Genomic DNA, 23,430 nt, shown 5'->3' on the forward strand with positions numbered 1-23,430 from the left:
CGATCATTGGGCCATTCCACTCAGAAAATCTCCCCAGGACCGATCATTGGGCCATTCCACTCAGTACATCTCCCCAGCACCGATCACAGGCCATTCCACTCAGTACATCTCCCCAGGACCGATCAGTGGCCATTCCACTCAGTACATCTCCCCAAGACCGATCATTGGGCCATTCCACTCAGTTTATCTCCCCAGCACCGATCACTGGCCATTCCACTCAGTATATCTCCCCAGGACCGATCATTGGGCCATTCCACTCAGTACATCTCCCCAGGACCGATCATTGGGACATTCCACTCAGTATATCTCCCCAGCACCGATCACTGGCCATTCCACTCAGTATATCTCCCCAGGACCTATCACTGGAACACTCGACTCAGTACATCTCCCCAGGACCGATCATTGGGCCATTCCACTCAGTATATCTCCCCAGGACCGATCATTGGGCCATTCCACTCAGTACATCTCCCCAGGACCGATCATTGGGCCATTCCACTCAGTATATCTCCCCAGCACCGATCACTGGCCATTCCACTCAGTATATCTCCCCAGGACCTATCACTGGAACACTCGACTCAGTACATCTCCCCAGGACCGATCATTGGGCCATTCCACTCAGTATATCTCCCCAGGACCGATCACTGGGCCATTCCACTCAGTATATCTCCCCAGGACCGATCATTGGGCCATTCCACTCAGTATATCTCCCCAGGACCGATCATTGGGCCATTCCAGTCAGTATATCTCCCCAGCACCGATCACTGGGCCATTCCACTCAGTACATCTCCGCAGGACCGATCATTGGGCCATTCCACTCAGTATATCTCCCCAGCACCGATCACTGGGCCATTCCACTCAGTACATCTCCCCTGGACCGATCATTGGGCCATTCCACTCAGTATATCTCCCCAGGACCGATCATTGGGCCATTCCACTCAGTACCTCTCCCCAGGACCGATCATTGGGCCATTCCACTCAGTACATCTCCCCAGCACCGATCAGTGGGCCATTCCACTCAGGACATCTCCCCAGCACCGATCATTGGGCCATTCCACTCAGTACATCTCCCCAGCACCGATCACTGGCAATTCCACTCAGTACATCTCCCCAGGACCGATCATTGGGCCATTCCACTCAGTATATCTCCCCAGGACCGATCATTGGGCCATTCCACTCAGTCAATCTCCCCAGCACCGATCACTGGGCCATTCCACTCAGTACATCTCCCCAGGACCGATCATTGGGCCATTCCACTCAGTACATCTCCCCAGGACCGATCATTGGGCCATTCCACTCAGTACATCTCCCCAGGACCGATCATTGGGCCATTCCACTCAGTAGATCTCCCCAGCACCGATCACTGGCCATTCCACTCAGTACCTCTCCCCAGGACCGATCATTGGGCCATTCCACTCAGTACATCTCCCCAGCACCGATCATTGGGCCATTCCACTCAGTACATCTCCCCAGTACCGATCATTGGGCCATTCCACTCAGTACATCTCCCCAGGACCTATCACTGGCCATTCCACTCAGTCCATCTCCCCAGCACCAATCACTGGGCCATTCCACTCAGTATATCTCCCCAGGACCGATCATTGGGCCATTCCACTCAGTACATCTCCCCAGCACCGATCACTGGGCCATTCCACTCAGTACATCTCCCCAGGACCGATCACTGGGCCATTCCACTCAGTACATCTCCCCAGCACCGATCACTGGCCATTCCACTAAGTACATCTCCCCAGGACCGATCATTGGGCCATTCCACTCAGTACATCTCCCCAGGACCGATCATTGGGCCATTCCACTCAGTACATCTCCCCAGGACCGATCATTGGGCCATTCCACTCAGTACATCTCCCCAGCACCGATCACTGGGCCATTCCACTCAGTACATCTCCCCAGGACCGATCACTGGGCCATTCCACTCAGTACATCTCCCCAGCACCGATCACTGGCCATTCCACTCAGTACATCTCCCCAGCACCGATGACTGGCCATTCCACTCAGTACATCTCCCCAAGACCGATCATTGGGCCATTCCACTCAGTACATCTCCCCAGGACCGATCACTGGGCCATTCCACTCAGTACATCTCCCCAGGACCGATCACTGGGCCATTCCACTCAGTACATCTCCCCAGGACCGATCACTGGGCCATTCCACTCAGTACATCTCCCCAGCACCGATCACTGGCCATTCCACTCAGTACATCTCCCCAGCACCGATGACTGGCCATTCCACTCAGTACATCTCCCCAAGACCGATCATTGGGCCATTCCACTCAGTACATCTCCCCAGGACCGATCACTGGGCCATTCCACTCAGTACATCTCCCCAGGACCGATCACTGGGCCATTCCACTCAGTACATCTCCCCAGCACCGATCACTGGCCATTCCACTCAGTACATCTCCCCAGCACCGATCACTGGCCATTCCACTCAGTCCATCTCCCCAGGACCGATCATTGGGCCATTCCACTCAGTACATCTCCCCAGCACCGATCACTGGCCATTCCACTCAGTACATCTCCCCAGGACCAATCATTGGGCCATTCCACTCAGTACATCTCCCCAGGACCGATCATTGGGCCATTCCACTCAGTACATCTCCCCAGCACCGATCACTGGGCCATTCCACTCAGTACATCTCCCCAGGACCGATCACTGGGCCATTCCACTCAGTACATCTCCCCAGCACCGATCATTGGGCCATTCCACTCAGTACATCTCCCCAGCACCGATCACTGGCCATTCCACTCAGTACATCTCCCCAGCACCGATCACTGGCCATTCCACTCAGTACATCTCCCCAGCACCGATCACTGGGCCATTCCACTCAGTATATCTCCCCAGGACCGATCATTGGGCCATTCCACTCAGTACATCTCCCCAGCACCGATCACTGGCCATTCCACTCAGTACATCTCCCCAGGGCCGATCATTGGGCCATTCCACTCAGTACATCTCCCCAGGACCGATCATTGGGCCATTCCACTCAGTACATCTCCCCAGGACCGATCATTGGGCCATTCCACTCAGTACATCTCCCCAGGACCGATCATTGGGCCATTCCACTCAGTACATCTCCCCAGGACCGATCACTGGGCCATTCCACTCAGTACATCTCCCCAGCACCGATCACTGGGCCATTCCACTCAGTACATCTCCCCAGGACCGATCACTGGGCCATTCCACTCAGTACATCTCCCCAGGACCGATCATTGGGCCATTCCACTCAGTACATCTCCCCAGCACCGATCACTGGCCATTCCACTCAGTACATCTCCCCAGGACCGATCACAGGCCATTCCACTCAGTACATCTCCCCAGCACCGATCACTGGGCCATTCCACTCAGTACATCTCCCCAGCACCGATCACTGGCCATTCCACTCAGTACATCTCCCCAGCACCGATCAATGGGCCATTCCACTCAGTATATCTCCCCAGGACCGATCACTGGGCCATTCCATTCAGTACATCTCCCCAGCACCGATCATTGGGCCATTCCACTCAGTATATCTCCCCAGCACCGATCACTGGCCATTCCACTCAGTACATCTCCCCAGGACCGATCACTGGGCCATTCCAGTCAGTATATCTCCCCAGGGACCGATCATTGGGCCATTCCACTCAGTACATCTCCCCAGGACCGATCATTGGGCCATTCCACTCAGTACATCTCTCCAGGACCGATCATTGGGCCATTCCACTCAGAACATCTCCCCAGGACCGAGCATTGGGCCATTCCCCTCAGTACATCTCCCCAGGACCGATCATTGGGCCATTCCACTCAGTACGTCTCCCCAGCACCGATCACTGGCCATTCCACTCAGTATATCTCCCCAGCACCGATCACAGGCCATTCCACTCAGTATATCTCCCCAGCACCGATCACTGGGCCATTCCACTCAGTACATCTCCCCAGGACCGATCACTGGGCCATTCCACTCAGTACATCTCCCCAGGACCGATCATTGGGCCATTCCACTCAGTACATCTCCCCAGCACCGATCACTGGCCATTCCACTCAGTACCTCTCCCCAGGACCGATCATAATTGGGCCATTCCACTCAGTACATCTCCCCAGCACCGATCATTGGGCCATTCCACTCAGTACGTCTCCCCAGTACCGATCATTGGGCCATTCCACTCAGTACATCTCCCCAGGACCTATCACTGGCCATTCCACTCAGTACATCTCCCCAGCACCAATCACTGGGCCATTCCACTCAGTATATCTCCCCAGGACCGATCATTGGGCCATTCCACTCAGTACATCTCCCCAGCACCGATCACTGGGCCATTCCACTCAGTACATCTCCCCAGGACCGATCATTGGGCCATTCCACTCAGTACATCTCCCCAGGACCGATCACTGGGCCATTCCACTCAGTACATCTCCCCAGGACCGATCATTGGGCCATTCCACTCAGTACATCTCCCCAGGACCGATCACTGGGCCATTCCACTCAGTACATCTCCCCAGCACCGATCACTGGGCCATTCCACTCGGTACATCTCCCCAGCACCGATCACTGGCCATTCCACTCAGTACATCTCCCCAGCACCGATCACTGGCCATTCCACTCAGTACATCTCCCCAGGACCGATCATTGGGCCATTCCACTCAGTACATCTCCCCAGGACCGATCATTGGGCCATTCCACTCAGTATATCTCCCCAGCACCGATCACTGGCCATTCCACTCAGTACATCTCCCCAGCACCGATCACGGGGCCATTCCACTCAGTACATCTCCCCAGGACCGATCACTGGGCCATTCCACTCAGTACATCTCCCCAGGACCGATCACTGGGCCATTCCACTCAGTACATCTCCCCAGCACCGATCATTGGGCCATTCCACTCAGTATATCTCCCCAGCACCGATCACTGGCCATTCCACTCAGTACATCTCCCCAGGACCGATCATTGGGCCATTCCACTCAGTACATCTCCCCAGGACCGATCATTGGGCCATTCCACTCAGTCCATCTCCCCAGGACCGATCATTGGGCCATTCCACTCAGTACATCTCCCCAGGACCGATCATTGGGCCATTCCACTCAGTACATCTCCCCAGCACCGATCATTGGGCCATTCCACTCAGTACATCTCCCCAGCACCAATCACTGGACCATTCCACTCAGTACATCTCCCCAGCACCGATCACTGGCCATTCCACTCAGTACATCTCCCCAGGACCGATCACTGGGCCATTCCACTCAGTGCATCTCCCCAGCACCGATCACTGGCCATTCCACTCAGTACATCTCCCCCAGCACCGATCACTGGCCATTCCACTCAGTACATCTCCCCAGGACCGATCACTGGGCCATTCCACTCAGTATATCTCCCCAGGACCGGTCATTGGGCCATTCCACTCAGTGCATCTCCCCAGGACCGATCACTGGGCCATTCCACTCAGTACATCTCCCCAGGACCGATCATTGGGCCATTCCACTCAGTACATCTCTCCAGGACCGATCATTGGGCCATTCCACTCAGTACATCTCCCCAGGACCGATCATTGGGCCATTCCACTCAGTACATCTCCCCAGGACCGATCAATGGGCCATTCCACTCAGTATATCTCCCCAGGACCGATCACTGGGCCATTCCATTCAGTACATCTCCCCAGCACCGATCATTGGGCCATTCCACTCAGTATATCTCCCCAGCACCGATCACTGGCCATTCCACTCAGTACATCTCCCCAGGACCGATCACTGGGCCATTCCACTCAGTATATCTCCCCAGGACCGATCATTGGGCCATTCCACTCAGTACATCTCCCCAGGACCGATCATTGGGCCATTCCACTCAGTACATCTCTCCAGGACCGATCATTGGGCCATTCCACTCAGTACATCTCCCCAGGACCGATCATTGGGCCATTCCCCTCAGTACATCTCCCCAGGACCGATCATTGGGCCATTCCACTCAGTACATCTCCCCAGCACCGATCACTGGCCATTCCACTCAGTATATCTCCCCAGCACCGATCACAGGCCATTCCACTCAGTATATCTCCCCAGCACCGATCACTGGGCCATTCCACTCAGTACATCTCCCCAGGACCGATCACTGGGCCATTCCACTCAGTACATCTCCCCAGGACCGATCATTGGGCCATTCCACTCAGTACATCTCCCCAGCACCGATCACTGGCCATTCCACTCAGTACCTCTCCCCAGGACCGATCATTGGGCCATTCCACTCAGTACATCTCCCCAGCACCGATCATTGGGCCATTCCACTCAGTACGTCTCCCCAGTACCGATCATTGGGCCATTCCACTCAGTACATCTCCCCAGGACCTATCACTGGCCATTCCACTCAGTACATCTCCCCAGCACCAATCACTGGGCCATTCCACTCAGTATATCTCCCCAGGACCGATCATTGGGCCATTCCACTCAGTACATCTCCCCAGCACCGATCACTGGGCCATTCCACTCAGTACATCTCCCCAGGACCGATCATTGGGCCATTCCACTCAGTACATCTCCCCAGGACCGATCACTGGGCCATTCCACTCAGTACATCTCCCCAGGACCGATCATTGGGCCATTCCACTCAGTACATCTCCCCAGGACCGATCACTGGGCCATTCCACTCAGTACATCTCCCCAGCACCGATCACTGGGCCATTCCACTCGGTACATCTCCCCAGCACCGATCACTGGCCATTCCACTCAGTACATCTCCCCAGCACCGATCACTGGCCATTCCACTCAGTACATCTCCCCAGGACCGATCATTGGGCCATTCCACTCAGTACATCTCCCCAGGACCGATCATTGGGCCATTCCACTCAGTATATCTCCCCAGCACCGATCACTGGCCATTCCACTCAGTACATCTCCCCAGCACCGATCACGGGGCCATTCCACTCAGTACATCTCCCCAGGACCGATCACTGGGCCATTCCACTCAGTACATCTCCCCAGGACCGATCACTGGGCCATTCCACTCAGTACATCTCCCCAGCACCGATCATTGGGCCATTCCACTCAGTATATCTCCCCAGCACCGATCACTGGCCATTCCACTCAGTACATCTCCCCAGGACCGATCATTGGGCCATTCCACTCAGTACATCTCCCCAGGACCGATCATTGGGCCATTCCACTCAGTCCATCTCCCCAGGACCGATCATTGGGCCATTCCACTCAGTACATCTCCCCAGGACCGATCATTGGGCCATTCCACTCAGTACATCTCCCCAGCACCGATCATTGGGCCATTCCACTCAGTACATCTCCCCAGCACCAATCACTGGACCATTCCACTCAGTACATCTCCCCAGCACCGATCACTGGCCATTCCACTCAGTACATCTCCCCAGGACCTGGGCCATTCCACTCAGTGCATCTCCCCAGCACCGATCACTGGCCATTCCACTCAGTACATCTCCCCAGCACCGATCACTGGCCATTCCACTCAGTACATCTCCCCAGGACCGATCACTGGGCCATTCCACTCAGTATATCTCCCCAGGACCGGTCATTGGGCCATTCCACTCAGTGCATCTCCCCAGGACCGATCACTGGGCCATTCCACTCAGTACATCTCCCCAGGACCGATCATTGGGCCATTCCACTCAGTACATCTCTCCAGGACCGATCATTGGGCCATTCCACTCAGTACATCTCCCCAGGACCGATCATTGGGCCATTCCACTCAGTACATCTCCCCAGGACCGATCAATGGGCCATTCCACTCAGTATATCTCCCCAGGACCGATCACTGGGCCATTCCATTCAGTACATCTCCCCAGCACCGATCACTGGCCATTCCACTCAGTACATCTCCCCAGGACCGATCACTGGGCCATTCCACTCAGTATATCTCCCCAGGACCGATCATTGGCCATTCCACTCAGTACATCTCCCCAGGACCGATCATTGGGCCATTCCACTCAGTACATCTCTCCAGGACCGATCATTGGGCCATTCCACTCAGAACATCTCCCCAGGACCGAGCATTGGGCCATTCCCCTCAGTACATCTCCCCAGGACCGATCATTGGGCCATTCCACTCAGTACATCTCCCCAGCACCGATCACTGGCCATTCCACTCAGTATATCTCCCCAGCACCGATCACAGGCCATTCCACTCAGTATATCTCCCCAGCACCGATCACTGGGCCATTCACTCAGTACATCTCCCAGGACCGATCACTGGGCATTCCACTCAGTACATCTCCCCAGGACCGATCATTGGGCCATTCCACTCAGTACATCTCCCCAGCACCGATCACTGGCCATTCCACTCAGTACCTCTCCCCAGGACCGATCATTGGGCCATTCCACTCAGTATATCTCCCCAGGACCGATCACTGGGCCATTCCATTCAGTACATCTCCCCAGCACCGATCATTGGGCCATTCCACTCAGTATATCTCCCCAGCACCGATCACTGGCCATTCCACTCAGCACATCTCCCCAGGACCGATCATTGGGCCATTCCACTCAGTATATCTCCCCAGCACCGATCATTGGGCCATTCCACTCAGTACATCTCCCCAGCACCGATCATTGGGCCATTCCACTCAGTATATCTCCCCAGCACCGATCATTGGGCCATTCCACTCAGTACATCTCCCCAGGACCCGATCATTGGGCCATTCCACTCAGTACATCTCCCAAGGAACCGATCATTGGGCCATTCCACTCAGTACATCTCCCCAGGACCGATCATTGGGCCATTCCACTCAGTACATCTCCCCAGCACCGATCACTGGCCATTCCACTCAGTACATCTCCCCAGGACCGATCACTGGGCCATTCCACTCAGTACATCTCCCCAGCACCGATCATTGGGCCATTCCACTCAGTACATCTCCCCAGGACCGATCACTGGGCCATTCCACTCAGTACATCTCCCCAGCACCGATCACTGGCCATTCCACTCAGTACATCTCCCCAGCACCGATCACTGGCCATTCCACTCAGTACATCTCCCCAGGACCGATCACTGGGCCATTCCACTCAGTATATCTCCCCAGGACCGATCATTGGGCCATTCCACTCAGTACATCTCTCCAGGACCGATCATTGGGCCATTCCACTCAGTACATCTCCCCAGGACCGATCATTGGGCCATTCCACTCAGTACATCTCCCCAGGACCGATCATTGGGCCATTCCACTCAGTATATCTCCCCAGCACCGATCACAGGCCATTCCACTCAGTATATCTCCCCAGCACCGATCATTGGGCCATTCCACTCAGTATATCTCCCCAGCACCGATCACAGGCCATTCCACTCAGTACATCTCCCCAGCACCGATCATTGGGCCATTCCACTCAGTACATCTCTCCAGGACCGATCATTGGGCCATTCCACTCAGTACATCTCCCCAGGACCGATCATTGGGCCATTCCACTCAGTACATCTCCCCAGGACCGATCATTGGGCCATTCCACTCAGTATATCTCCCCAGCACCGATCACAGGCCATTCCACTCAGCACATCTCCCCAGGACCGATCATTGGGCCATTCCACTCAGTACATCGCCCCAGCACCGATCACTGGCCATTCCACTCAGTATATCTCCCCAGCACCGATCACTGGGCCATTACACTCAGTACATCTCCCCAGGACCGATCATTGGGCCATTCCACTCAGTATATCTCCCCAGCACCGATCACTGGCCATTCCACTCAGTACATCTCCCCAGCACCGATCATTGGGCCATTCCACTCAGTATATCTTCCCAGCACCGATCACTGGCCATTCCACTCAGTACATCTCCCCAGCACCAATCACTGGGCCATTCCACTCAGTATATCTCCCCAGGACCGATCATTGGGCCATTCCACTCAGTACATCTCCCCAGGACCGATCATTGGGCCATTCCACTCAGTACATCTCCCCAGCACCGATCACTGGCCATTCCACTCAGCACATCTCCCCAGCACCGATCACTGGCCATTCCACTCAGCACATCTCCCCAGCACCGATCATTGGGCCATTCCACTCAGTACATCTCCCCAGCACCGATCATTGGGCCATTCCACTCAGTAGATCTCCCCAGCACCGATCATTGGGCCATTCCACTCAGTACATCTCCCCAGGACCGATCATTGGGCCATTCCACTCAGTACATCTCCCCAGCACCGATCACTGGGCCATTCCACTCAGTACATCTCCCCAGCACCGATCACTGGCCATTCCACTCAGCACATCTCCCCAGCACCGATCACTGGCCATTCCACTCAGCACATCTCCCCAGCACCGATCATTGGGCCATTCCACTCAGTACATCTCCCCAGCACCGATCATTGGGCCATTCCACTCAGTAGATCTCCCCAGCACCGATCATTGGGCCATTCCACTCAGTACATCTCCCCAGGACCGATCACTGGGCCATTCCACTCAGTACATCTCCCCAGCACCGATCACTGGCCATTCCACTCAGTCCATCTCCCCAGGACCGATCATTGGGCCATTCCACTCAGTACATCTCCCCAGCACCGATCATTGGGCCATTCCACTCAGTACATCGCCCCAGGACCGATCACCGGCCATTCCACTCAGTACATCTCCCCAGCACCGATCACTGGGCCATTCCACTCAGTACATCTCCCCAGCACCGATCATTGGGCCATTCCACTCAGTACATCTCCCCAGGACCGATCACTGGGCCATTCCACTCAGTACATCTCCCCAGCACCGATCACTGGCCATTCCACTCAGTACATCTCCCCAGCACCGATCACTGGCCATTCCACTCAGTACATCTCCCCAGGACCGATCATTGGGCCATTCCACTCAGTACATCTCCCCAGGACCGATCATTGGGCCATTCCACTCAGTACATCTCCCCAGCACCGATCACTGGCCATTCCACTCAGTACATCTCCCCAGGACCGATCATTGGGCCATTCCACTCAGTACATCTCCCCAGCACCGATCACTGGCCATTCCACTCAGTACATCTCCCCAGGACCGATCACTGGGCCATTCCACTCAGTACATCTCCTCAGGACCGATCACTGGGCCATTCCACTCAGGACATCTCCCCAGCACCGATCATTGGGCCACTCCACTCAGGACATCTCCCCAGCACCGATCATTGGGCCATTCCACTCAGTACATCTCCCCAGCACCGATCACTGGCCATTCCACTCAGTACATCTCCCCAGCACCGATCATTTGGCCATTCCACTCAGTCCATCTCCCCAGCACCGATCACTGGGCCATTCCACTCAGTTCATCTCCCCAGCACCGATCACTGGCCATTCCACTCAGTACATCTCCCCAGGACCGATCACTGGCCATTCCACTCAGTACATCTCCCCAGGACCGATCATTGGGCCATTCCACTCACTACATCTCCCCAGCACCGATCATTGGGCCATTCCACTCAGTACATCTCCCCAGCACCGATCATTGGGCCATTCCACTCAGAAAATCTCCCCAGGACCGATCATTGGGCCATTCCACTCAGTACATCTCCCCAGCACCGATCACAGGCCATTCCACTCAGTACATCTCCCCAGGACCGATCAGTGGCCATTCCACTCAGTACATCTCCCCAAGACCGATCATTGGGCCATTCCACTCAGTTTATCTCCCCAGCACCGATCACTGGCCATTCCACTCAGTATATCTCCCCAGGACCGATCATTGGGCCATTCCACTCAGTACATCTCCCCAGGACCGATCATTGGGACATTCCACTCAGTATATCTCCCCAGCACCGATCACTGGCCATTCCACTCAGTATATCTCCCCAGGACCTATCACTGGAACACTCGACTCAGTACATCTCCCCAGGACCGATCATTGGGCCATTCCACTCAGTATATCTCCCCAGGACCGATCATTGGGCCATTCCACTCAGTACATCTCCCCAGGACCGATCATTGGGCCATTCCACTCAGTATATCTCCCCAGCACCGATCACTGGCCATTCCACTCAGTATATCTCCCCAGGACCTATCACTGGAACACTCGACTCAGTACATCTCCCCAGGACCGATCATTGGGCCATTCCACTCAGTATATCTCCCCAGGACCGATCACTGGGCCATTCCACTCAGTATATCTCCCCAGGACCGATCATTGGGCCATTCCACTCAGTATATCTCCCCAGGACCGATCATTGGGCCATTCCAGTCAGTATATCTCCCCAGCACCGATCACTGGGCCATTCCACTCAGTACATCTCCGCAGGACCGATCATTGGGCCATTCCACTCAGTATATCTCCCCAGCACCGATCACTGGGCCATTCCACTCAGTACATCTCCCCTGGACCGATCATTGGGCCATTCCACTCAGTATATCTCCCCAGGACCGATCATTGGGCCATTCCACTCAGTACCTCTCCCCAGGACCGATCATTGGGCCATTCCACTCAGTACATCTCCCCAGCACCGATCAGTGGGCCATTCCACTCAGGACATCTCCCCAGCACCGATCATTGGGCCATTCCACTCAGTACATCTCCCCAGCACCGATCACTGGCAATTCCACTCAGTACATCTCCCCAGGGACCGATCATTGGGCCATTCCACACAGTATATCTCCCCAGGACCGATCATTGGGCCATTCCACTCAGTCAATCTCCCCAGCACCGATCACTGGGCCATTCCACTCAGTACATCTCCCCAGGACCGATCATTGGGCCATTCCACTCAGTACATCTCCCCAGGACCGATCATTGGGCCATTCCACTCAGTACATCTCCCCAGGACCGATCATTGGGCCATTCCACTCAGTAGATCTCCCCAGCACCGATCACTGGCCATTCCACTCAGTACCTCTCCCCAGGACCGATCATTGGGCCATTCCACTCAGTACATCTCCCCAGCACCGATCATTGGGCCATTCCACTCAGTACATCTCCCCAGTACCGATCATTGGGCCATTCCACTCAGTACATCTCCCCAGGACCTATCACTGGCCATTCCACTCAGTCCATCTCCCCAGCACCAATCACTGGGCCATTCCACTCAGTATATCTCCCCAGGACCGATCATTGGGCCATTCCACTCAGTACATCTCCCCAGCACCGATCACTGGGCCATTCCACTCAGTACATCTCCCCAGGACCGATCACTGGGCCATTCCACTCAGTACATCTCCCCAGCACCGATCACTGGCCATTCCACTAAGTACATCTCCCCAGGACCGATCATTGGGCCATTCCACTCAGTACATCTCCCCAGGACCGATCATTGGGCCATTCCACTCAGTACATCTCCCCAGGACCGATCATTGGGCCATTCCACTCAGTACATCTCCCCAGCACCGATCACTGGGCCATTCCACTCAGTACATCTCCCCAGGACCGATCACTGGGCCATTCCACTCAGTACATCTCCCCAGACCGATCACTGGCCATTCCACTCAGTACATCTCCCCAGCACCGATGCACTGGGCCATTCCACTCAGTACATCTCCCAAGGACCGATCATCTGGGCCATTCCACTCAGTACATCTCCCCAGGACCGATCACTGGGCCATTCCACTCAGTACACTCTCCCCAGGACCGATCACTGGGCCATTCCACTCAGTACATCTCCCGACCGATCACTGGGCCATTCCACTCAGTACATCTCCCCAGCACCGATCACTGGCCATTCCACTCAGTACATCTCCCCAGCACCGATGACTGGCCATTCCACTCAGTACATCTCCCCAAGACCGATCATTGGGCCATTCCACTCAGTACATCTCCCCAGGACCGATCACTGGGCCATTCCACTCAGTACATCTCCCCAGGACCGATCACTGGGCCATTCCACTCAGTACATCTCCCCAGCACCGATCACTGGCCATTCCACTCAGTACATCTCCCCAGCACCGATCACTGGCCATTCCACTCAGTCCATCTCCCCAGGACCGATCATTGGGCCATTCCACTCAGTACATCTCCCCAGCACCGATCACTGGCCATTCCACTCAGTACATCTCCCCAGGACCAATCATTGGGCCATTCCACTCAGTACATCTCCCCAGGACCGATCATTGGGCCATTCCACTCAGTACATCTCCCCAGCACCGATCACTGGGCCATTCCACTCAGTACATCTCCCCAGGACCGATCACTGGGCCATTCCACTCAGTACATCTCCCCAGCACCGATCATTGGGCCATTCCACTCAGTACATCTCCCCAGCACCGATCACTGGCCATTCCACTCAGTACATCTCCCCAGCACCGATCACTGGCCATTCCACTCAGTACATCTCCCCAGCACCGATCACTGGGCCATTCCACTCAGTATATCTCCCCAGGACCGATCATTGGGCCATTCCACTCAGTACATCTCCCCAGCACCGATCACTGGCCATTCCACTCAGTACATCTCCCCAGGGCCGATCATTGGGCCATTCCACTCAGTACATCTCCCCAGGACCGATCATTGGGCCATTCCACTCAGTACATCTCCCCAGGACCGATCATTGGGCCATTCCACTCAGTACATCTCCCCAGGACCGATCATTGGGCCATTCCACTCAGTACATCTCCCCAGGACCGATCACTGGGCCATTCCACTCAGTACATCTCCCCAGCACCGATCACTGGGCCATTCCACTCAGTACATCTCCCCAGGACCGATCACTGGGCCATTCCACTCAGTACATCTCCCCAGGACCGATCATTGGGCCATTCCACTCAGTACATCTCCCCAGCACCGATCACTGGCCATTCCACTCAGTACATCTCCCCAGCACCGATCACTGGGCCATTCCACTCAGTACATCTCCCCAGCACCGATCACTGGGCCATTCCACTCAGTACATCTCCCCAGCACCGATCACTGGCCATTCCACTCAGTACATCTCCCCAGCACCGATCAATGGGCCATTCCACTCAGTATATCTCCCCAGGACCGATCACTGGGCCATTCCATTCAGTACATCTCCCCAGCACCGATCATTGGGCCATTCCACTCAGTATATCTCCCCAGCACCGATCACTGGCCATTCCACTCAGTACATCTCCCCAGGACCGATCACTGGGCCATTCCAGTCAGTATATCTCCCCAGGACCGATCATTGGGCCATTCCACTCAGTACATCTCCCCAGGACCGATCATTGGGCCATTCCACTCAGTACATCTCTCCAGGACCGATCATTGGGCCATTCCACTCAGAACATCTCCCCAGGACCGAGCATTGGGCCATTCCCCTCAGTACATCTCCCCAGGACCGATCATTGGGCCATTCCACTCAGTACGTCTCCCCAGCACCGATCACTGGCCATTCCACTCAGTATATCTCCCCAGCACCGATCACAGGCCATTCCACTCAGTATATCTCCCCAGCACCGATCACTGGGCCATTCCACTCAGTACATCTCCCCAGGACCGATCACTGGGCCATTCCACTCAGTACATCTCCCCAGGACCGATCATTGGGCCATTCCACTCAGTACATCTCCCCAGCACCGATCACTGGCCATTCCACTCAGTACCTCTCCCCAGGACCGATCATTGGGCCATTCCACTCAGTACATCTCCCCAGCACCGATCATTGGGCCATTCCACTCAGTACGTCTCCCCAGTACCGATCATTGGGCCATTCCACTCAGTACATCTCCCCAGGACCTATCACTGGCCATTCCACTCAGTACATCTCCCCAGCACCAATCACTGGGCCATTCCACTCAGTATATCTCCCCAGGACCGATCATTGGGCCATTCCACTCAGTACATCTCCCCAGCACCGATCACTGGGCCATTCCACTCAGTACATCTCCCCAGGACCGATCATTGGGCCATTCCACTCAGTACATCTCCCCAGGACCGATCACTGGGCCATTCCACTCAGTACATCTCCCCAGGACCGATCATTGGGCCATTCCACTCAGTACATCTCCCCAGGACCGATCACTGGGCCATTCCACTCAGTACATCTCCCCAGCACCGATCACTGGGCCATTCCACTCGGTACATCTCCCCAGCACCGATCACTGGCCATTCCACTCAGTACATCTCCCCAGCACCGATCACTGGCCATTCCACTCAGTACATCTCCCCAGGACCGATCATTGGGCCATTCCACTCAGTACATCTCCCCAGGACCGATCATTGGGCCATTCCACTCAGTATATCTCCCCAGCACCGATCACTGGCCATTCCACTCAGTACATCTCCCCAGCACCGATCACGGGGCCATTCCACTCAGTACATCTCCCCAGGACCGATCACTGGGCCATTCCACTCAGTACATCTCCCCAGGACCGATCACTGGGCCATTCCACTCAGTACATCTCCCCAGCACCGATCATTGGGCCATTCCACTCAGTATATCTCCCCAGCACCGATCACTGGCCATTCCACTCAGTACATCTCCCCAGGACCGATCATTGGGCTATTCCACTCAGTACATCTCCCCAGGACCGATCATTGGGCCATTCCACTCAGTCCATCTCCCCAGGACCGATCATTGGGCCATTCCACTCAGTACATCTCCCCAGGACCGATCATTGGGCCATTCCACTCAGTACATCTCCCCAGCACCGATCATTGGGCCATTCCACTCAGTACATCTCCCCAGCACCAATCACTGGACCATTCCACTCAGTACATCTCCCCAGCACCGATCACTGGCCATTCCACTCAGTACATCTCCCCAGGACCGATCACTGGGCCATTCCACTCAGTGCATCTCCCCAGCACCGATCACTGGCCATTCCACTCAGTACATCTCCCCAGCACCGATCACTGGCCATTCCACTCAGTACATCTCCCCAGGACCGATCACTGGGCCATTCCACTCAGTATATCTCCCCAGGACCGGTCATTGGGCCATTCCACTCAGTGCATCTCCCCAGGACCGATCACTGGGCCATTCCACTCAGTACATCTCCCCAGGACCGATCATTGGGCCATTCCACTCAGTACATCTCTCCAGGACCGATCATTGGGCCATTCCACTCAGTACATCTCCCCAGGACCGATCATTGGGCCATTCCACTCAGTACATCTCCCCAGGACCGATCAATGGGCCATTCCACTCAGTATATCTCCCCAGGACCGATCACTGGGCCATTCCATTCAGTACATCTCCCCAGCACCGATCATTGGGCCATTCCACTCAGTATATCTCCCCAGCACCGATCACTGGCCATTCCACTCAGTACATCTCCCCAGGACCGATCACTGGGCCATTCCACTCAGTATATCTCCCCAGGACCGATCATTGGGCCATTCCACTCAGTACATCTCCCCAGGACCGATCATTGGGCCATTCCACTCAGTACATCTCTCCAGGACCGATCATTGGGCCATTCCACTCAGAACATCTCCCCAGGACCGAGCATTGGGCCATTCCCCTCAGTACATCTCCCCAGGACCGATCATTGGGCCATTCCACTCAGTACATCTCCCCAGCACCGATCACTGGCCATTCCACTCAGTATATCTCCCCAGCACCGATCACAGGCCATTCCACTCAGTATATCTCCCCAGCACCGATCACTGGGCCATTCCACTCAGTACATCTCCCCAGGACCGATCACTGGGCCATTCCACTCAGTACATCTCCCCAGGACCGATCATTGGGCCATTCCACTCAGTACATCTCCCCAGCACCGATCACTGGCCATTCCACTCAGTACCTCTCCCCAGGACCGATCATTGGGCCATTCCACTCAGTACATCTCCCCAGCACCGATCATTGGGCCATTCCACTCAGTACGTCTCCCCAGTACCGATCATTGGGCCATTCCACTCAGTACATCTCCCCAGGACCTATCACTGGCCATTCCACTCAGTACATCTCCCCAGCACCAATCACTGGGCCATTCCACTCAGTATATCTCCCCAGGACCGATCATTGGGCCATTCCACTCAGTACATCTCCCCAGCACCGATCACTGGGCCATTCCACTCAGTACATCTCCCCAGGACCGATCATTGGGCCATTCCACTCAGTACATCTCCCCAGGACCGATCACTGGGCCATTCCACTCAGTACATCTCCCCAGGACCGATCATTGGGCCATTCCACTCAGTACATCTCCCCAGGACCGATCACTGGGCCATTCCACTCAGTACATCTCCCCAGCACCGATCACTGGGCCATTCCACTCGGTACATCTCCCCAGCACCGATCACTGGCCATTCCACTCAGTACATCTCCCCAGCACCGATCACTGGCCATTCCACTCAGTACATCTCCCCAGGACCGATCATTGGGCCATTCCACTCAGTACATCTCCCCAGGACCGATCATTGGGCCATTCCACTCAGTATATCTCCCCAGCACCGATCACTGGCCATTCCACTCAGTACATCTCCCCAGCACCGATCACGGGGCCATTCCACTCAGTACATCTCCCCAGGACCGATCACTGGGCCATTCCACTCAGTACATCTCCCCAGGACCGATCACTGGGCCATTCCACTCAGTACATCTCCCCAGCACCGATCATTGGGCCATTCCACTCAGTATATCTCCCCAGCACCGATCACTGGCCATTCCACTCAGTACATCTCCCCAGGACCGATCATTGGGCCATTCCACTCAGTACATCTCCCCAGGACCGATCATTGGGCCATTCCACTCAGTCCATCTCCCCAGGACCGATCATTGGGCCATTCCACTCAGTACATCTCCCCAGGACCGATCATTGGGCCATTCCACTCAGTACATCTCCCCAGCACCGATCATTGGGCCATTCCACTCAGTACATCTCCCCAGCACCAATCACTGGACCATTCCACTCAGTACATCTCCCCAGCACCGATCACTGGCCATTCCACTCAGTACATCTCCCCAGGACCGATCACTGGGCCATTCCACTCAGTGCATCTCCCCAGCACCGATCACTGGCCATTCCACTCAGTACATCTCCCCAGCACCGATCACTGGCCATTCCACTCAGTACATCTCCCCAGGACCGATCACTGGGCCATTCCACTCAGTATATCTCCCCAGGACCGGTCATTGGGCCATTCCACTCAGTGCATCTCCCCAGGACCGATCACTGGGCCATTCCACTCAGTACATCTCCCCAGGACCGATCATTGGGCCATTCCACTCAGTACATCTCTCCAGGACCGATCATTGGGCCATTCCACTCAGTACATCTCCCCAGGACCGATCATTGGGCCATTCCACTCAGTACATCTCCCCAGGACCGATCAATGGGCCATTCCACTCAGTATATCTCCCCAGGACCGATCACTGGGCCATTCCATTCAGTACATCTCCCCAGCACCGATCATTGGGCCATTCCACTCAGTATATCTCCCCAGCACCGATCACTGGCCATTCCACTCAGTACATCTCCCCAGGACCGATCACTGGGCCATTCCACTCAGTATATCTCCCCAGGACCGATCATTGGGCCATTCCACTCAGTACATCTCCCCAGGACCGATCATTGGGCCATTCCACTCAGTACATCTCTCCAGGACCGATCATTGGGCCATTCCACTCAGAACATCTCCCCAGGACCGAGCATTGGGCCATTCCCCTCAGTACATCTCCCCAGGACCGATCATTGGGCCATTCCACTCAGTACATCTCCCCAGCACCGATCACTGGCCATTCCACTCAGTATATCTCCCCAGCACCGATCACAGGCCATTCCACTCAGTATATCTCCCCAGCACCGATCACTGGGCCATTCCACTCAGTACATCTCCCCAGGACCGATCACTGGGCCATTCCACTCAGTACATCTCCCCAGGACCGATCATTGGGCCATTCCACTCAGTACATCTCCCCAGCACCGATCACTGGCCATTCCACTCAGTACCTCTCCCCAGGACCGATCATTGGGCCATTCCACTCAGTATATCTCCCCAGGACCGATCACTGGGCCATTCCATTCAGTACATCTCCCCAGCACCGATCATTGGGCCATTCCACTCAGTATATCTCCCCAGCACCGATCACTGGCCATTCCACTCAGCACATCTCCCCAGGACCGATCATTGGGCCATTCCACTCAGTATATCTCCCCAGCACCGATCATTGGGCCATTCCACTCAGTACATCTCCCCAGCACCGATCATTGGGCCATTCCACTCAGTATATCTCCCCAGCACCGATCATTGGGCCATTCCACTCAGTACATCTCCCCAGGACCGATCATTGGGCCATTCCACTCAGTACATCTCCCCAGGACCGATCATTGGGCCATTCCACTCAGTACATCTCCCCAGGACCGATCATTGGGCCATTCCACTCAGTATATTTCCCCAGCACCGATCACAGGCCATTCCACTCAGTATATCTCCCCAGCACCGATCACTGGCCATTCCACTCAGTATATCTCCCCAGCACCGATCATTGGGCCATTCCACTCGTATATCTCCCCAGCACCGATCATTGGGCCATTCCACTCAGTACATCTCCCCAGCACCGATCATTGGGCCATTCCACTCAGTATATCTCCCCAGCACCGATCATTGGGCCATTCCACTCAGTACATCTCCCTAGCACTGATCCCTGGGACACTCCACTCAGTACATCTCCCTAGCACTGATCCCTGGGACACTCCACTCAGTTCATCACCCTAGCACTGATCCCTGGGACACTCCACTCAGTACATCTCCCTCGCACTGATCCCTGGGACACTCCACTCAGTACATCACCCTAGCACTGATCCCTGGGACACTCCACTCAGTACATCTCCCTAGCACTGATCCCTGGGACACTCCACTCAGTACATCTCCCTAGCACTGATCCCTGGGACACTCCACTCAGTACATCTCCCTAGCACTGATCCCTGGGACACTCCACACAGTACATCTCCCTAGCACTGATCCCTGGGACACTCCACTCAGTACATCTCCCTAGCACTGATCCCTGGGACACTCCACACAGTACATCTCCCTAGCACTGATCCCTGGGACACTCCACACAGTACATCTCCCTAGCACTGATCCCTGGGACACTCCACTCAGTACATCTCCCTAGCACTGATCCCTGGGACACTCCACACAGTACATCTCCCTAGCACTGATCCCTGGGTCACTCCACACAGTACATCTCCCTAGCACTGATCCCTGGGACACTCCACACAGTACATCTCCCTAGCACTGATCCCTGGGACACTCCACACAGTACATCTCCCTAGCACTGATCCCTGGGACACTCCACACAGTACATCTCCCTAGCACTGATCCCTGGGACACTCCACACAGTACATCAACCCAGCCCAACATCACCGCCTCAACTATGCCAACTGCTTCCTTCCAGCCAATTCCTTATCCACGTTCAATATTAAGTTCTAATATTCATTATGATGTCACTTCCTCAAGATTCAAGGTTGTTTGTTCAAAGTCGAGGAAAGGATGTGTAATGATAAATTAGAAAGAGAAAAAAAATTCTGAATTTTTCTCACCTGCACTTGGGATGCTGCCCACAAAAATATGGGATAATGTAGAACACCCTAGGATTGTTGCATTCTGGGTAATTTTCTAAAATGCAGTCATTGATGTCCTGCAGAACAAAGGAAAAAGATTAAGATAAAGGAACACAGAATCATAGAATGATACAGCACAGAAGGATGCCATTTGGCCATCGTGTCCATGCCGGCTCTTCGGTTGAAATAAAGACTTGCATTTATATAACGCCTTTCATGACTTCAAGATGTCCCAAAGCACTTTACAGCCAATGGAGGTATTTCTGAAGTGTAATCACTGTTGCAACATAGGAAACGCTGCAGCAGGACGGGGCCTCGGTTTAACGTCTCATCTGAAAGACGGCACCTCTGACAGCACAGCACTCCCTCAGTACTGCACTGGGAGTGTCAGGCTGATTTTGTGCTCAAGTCTCTGCAGTGGGACTTGAACCCACAATCTTCTGACTCAGAGGCAAGATTGCTACCCAAAAGAACTTACTATACTGTTTCCTCTGCTAGACAATGTGACCTGATGTGCTTGTTTCTATATAAATTAAGCTACAGAGCTCATTTTGTGGTACGTTGGAAATAATGGTGTATATTGATAAAGGAAATGTAGTGGATAGTGTGCATATGGATCTTTAAAAGGCATTTGATAGGGTTCCATATAGAAGACTTGTAGATAAAATAAAGGCACGAGGTATTAAATGGAAGGTGTCAGAATGGATATGAAATTGGTTAAAGGACAGAAAACAGAGTAGGGTTAATGGATGTTTTTGGACTGGTGGGATGTAAACAGTGGTGTCCACCAGGGGTCAGTGATAGAACCACTGCTGTTCTCAAGATATATATGTAATAAATAATAATGCTGGACTCTGGTCAAAATATGACACAAAAATAGGGAGTGTGATTAACTGTGAAGAGGATTAGAAGCGACTTCAGGAGGACATCAACGGAATAGTAGATTGGGCAGCTTGATGTCAGATGAAATTTAATGCAGAGAAATGGAAGGTGATACATTTTGGGAGGAAGGAAAGGGAGAGGTCATATACGCTAAATGGAACCATTTTAAAAGTAGAGGAGCAGAGAGACTTAGAGGTTCAGCTACACAAATCTTTAAAAATGGGATGACAAATTCTTAAAACTGTTTAGAATAGTATATCCAGCTTTGGGCGCCATGCATTGGAACATAGAAACAGGAGTAGACCATTAAGCCCCTCGAACCTGTTCCATCATTAAATTAGATCATGGCTAGTCTGCACCTCAACTCCATTTACCAACCTTTGCTCCATATCCCTTGATACCATTACCTAATAAAAATCTATGGATTTCAGTTTTGAAAACAGCCTTTTGGGGAGAAAGTTCCAGATTTCCACTAAACTTTGTGTGAAAAAGTGCTTCCTGATTTCATCCTAAATGGCCTAGCTCTAATTTTAATATTATGCCCTCTAACTTTTTTTGTGCGCGGTCCCTTTAAATTTGTGCAGTATCTCTTCCAGTGGCAGGGGCTGGTGAGTGGCCTGCGCAAGACCTTGCAATTGATGATCATCAAAAGATGGAAGAAGTTAGAATAATTTTTTTTTAATGTAAAAGGTTGTTAGGACCAGGAATACCCTACCAGAAATAGTGGTAGAAGCAGAATCCATAACAGCTTTTAAAAGGGAAATGGAGAAATATTTAAAAGAATTTTTTTTTTTTTTTTTTTTTTTGAAGCGTCTGGTGAGCTGAATGGCCTCTTGCTGTGTTGCAGAATTCAATGATTATATGGGCTGCTCGGAAAGCCTGCACCCGATGTGCAGGATTAAAATTTGGCATGGAATGAAAGCAAGCTTCAATTTGAAGCAACATTTTTTTTCAAGACAATGCAAGAAAATTATCTTGGTGGAATCATATTACATAGAATTACACAGCACAGAAACAGGCCATTCGGCACTACTGGTCTATGCCAGTGTTAATGCTCCACACGAGCCTCCTCCCACCCTATTTCATCTCACCCTATCAGCATATCCTTCTATTCCTTTCTCCCTCATGTACTTATCCAGCTTCCCCTTAAATGCATCTATACGATTCACCTCACCTACTCCATGTGGTAGA

The 23,430-nt window shown here is 53.9% G+C and overlaps 1 protein-coding gene across 6 annotated transcripts in view; it reads right to left on the reverse strand.

The window, feature by feature from the left end:
* Positions 1-23,430, reverse strand: part of LOC147121521 (uronyl 2-sulfotransferase-like) — a 122,444-nt gene that overhangs the window by 40,702 nt on the left and 58,312 nt on the right. For all 6 annotated transcript variants that reach the window (XM_085981844.1, XM_085981849.1, XM_085981843.1 and 3 more), the window contains one exon: positions 21,337-21,434. In XM_085981844.1, the coding sequence (XP_085837970.1) occupies positions 21,337-21,434 (98 nt within the window). The remainder of the gene's footprint in view (positions 1-21,336; positions 21,435-23,430) is intronic.

This window comes from Somniosus microcephalus, chromosome 3 (assembly GCF_052327205.1).
Source record: "Somniosus microcephalus isolate GS21.2 chromosome 3, FLI_Smic_1.0, whole genome shotgun sequence".
NCBI classification, from domain to species: domain Eukaryota; kingdom Metazoa; phylum Chordata; class Chondrichthyes; order Squaliformes; family Somniosidae; genus Somniosus; species Somniosus microcephalus.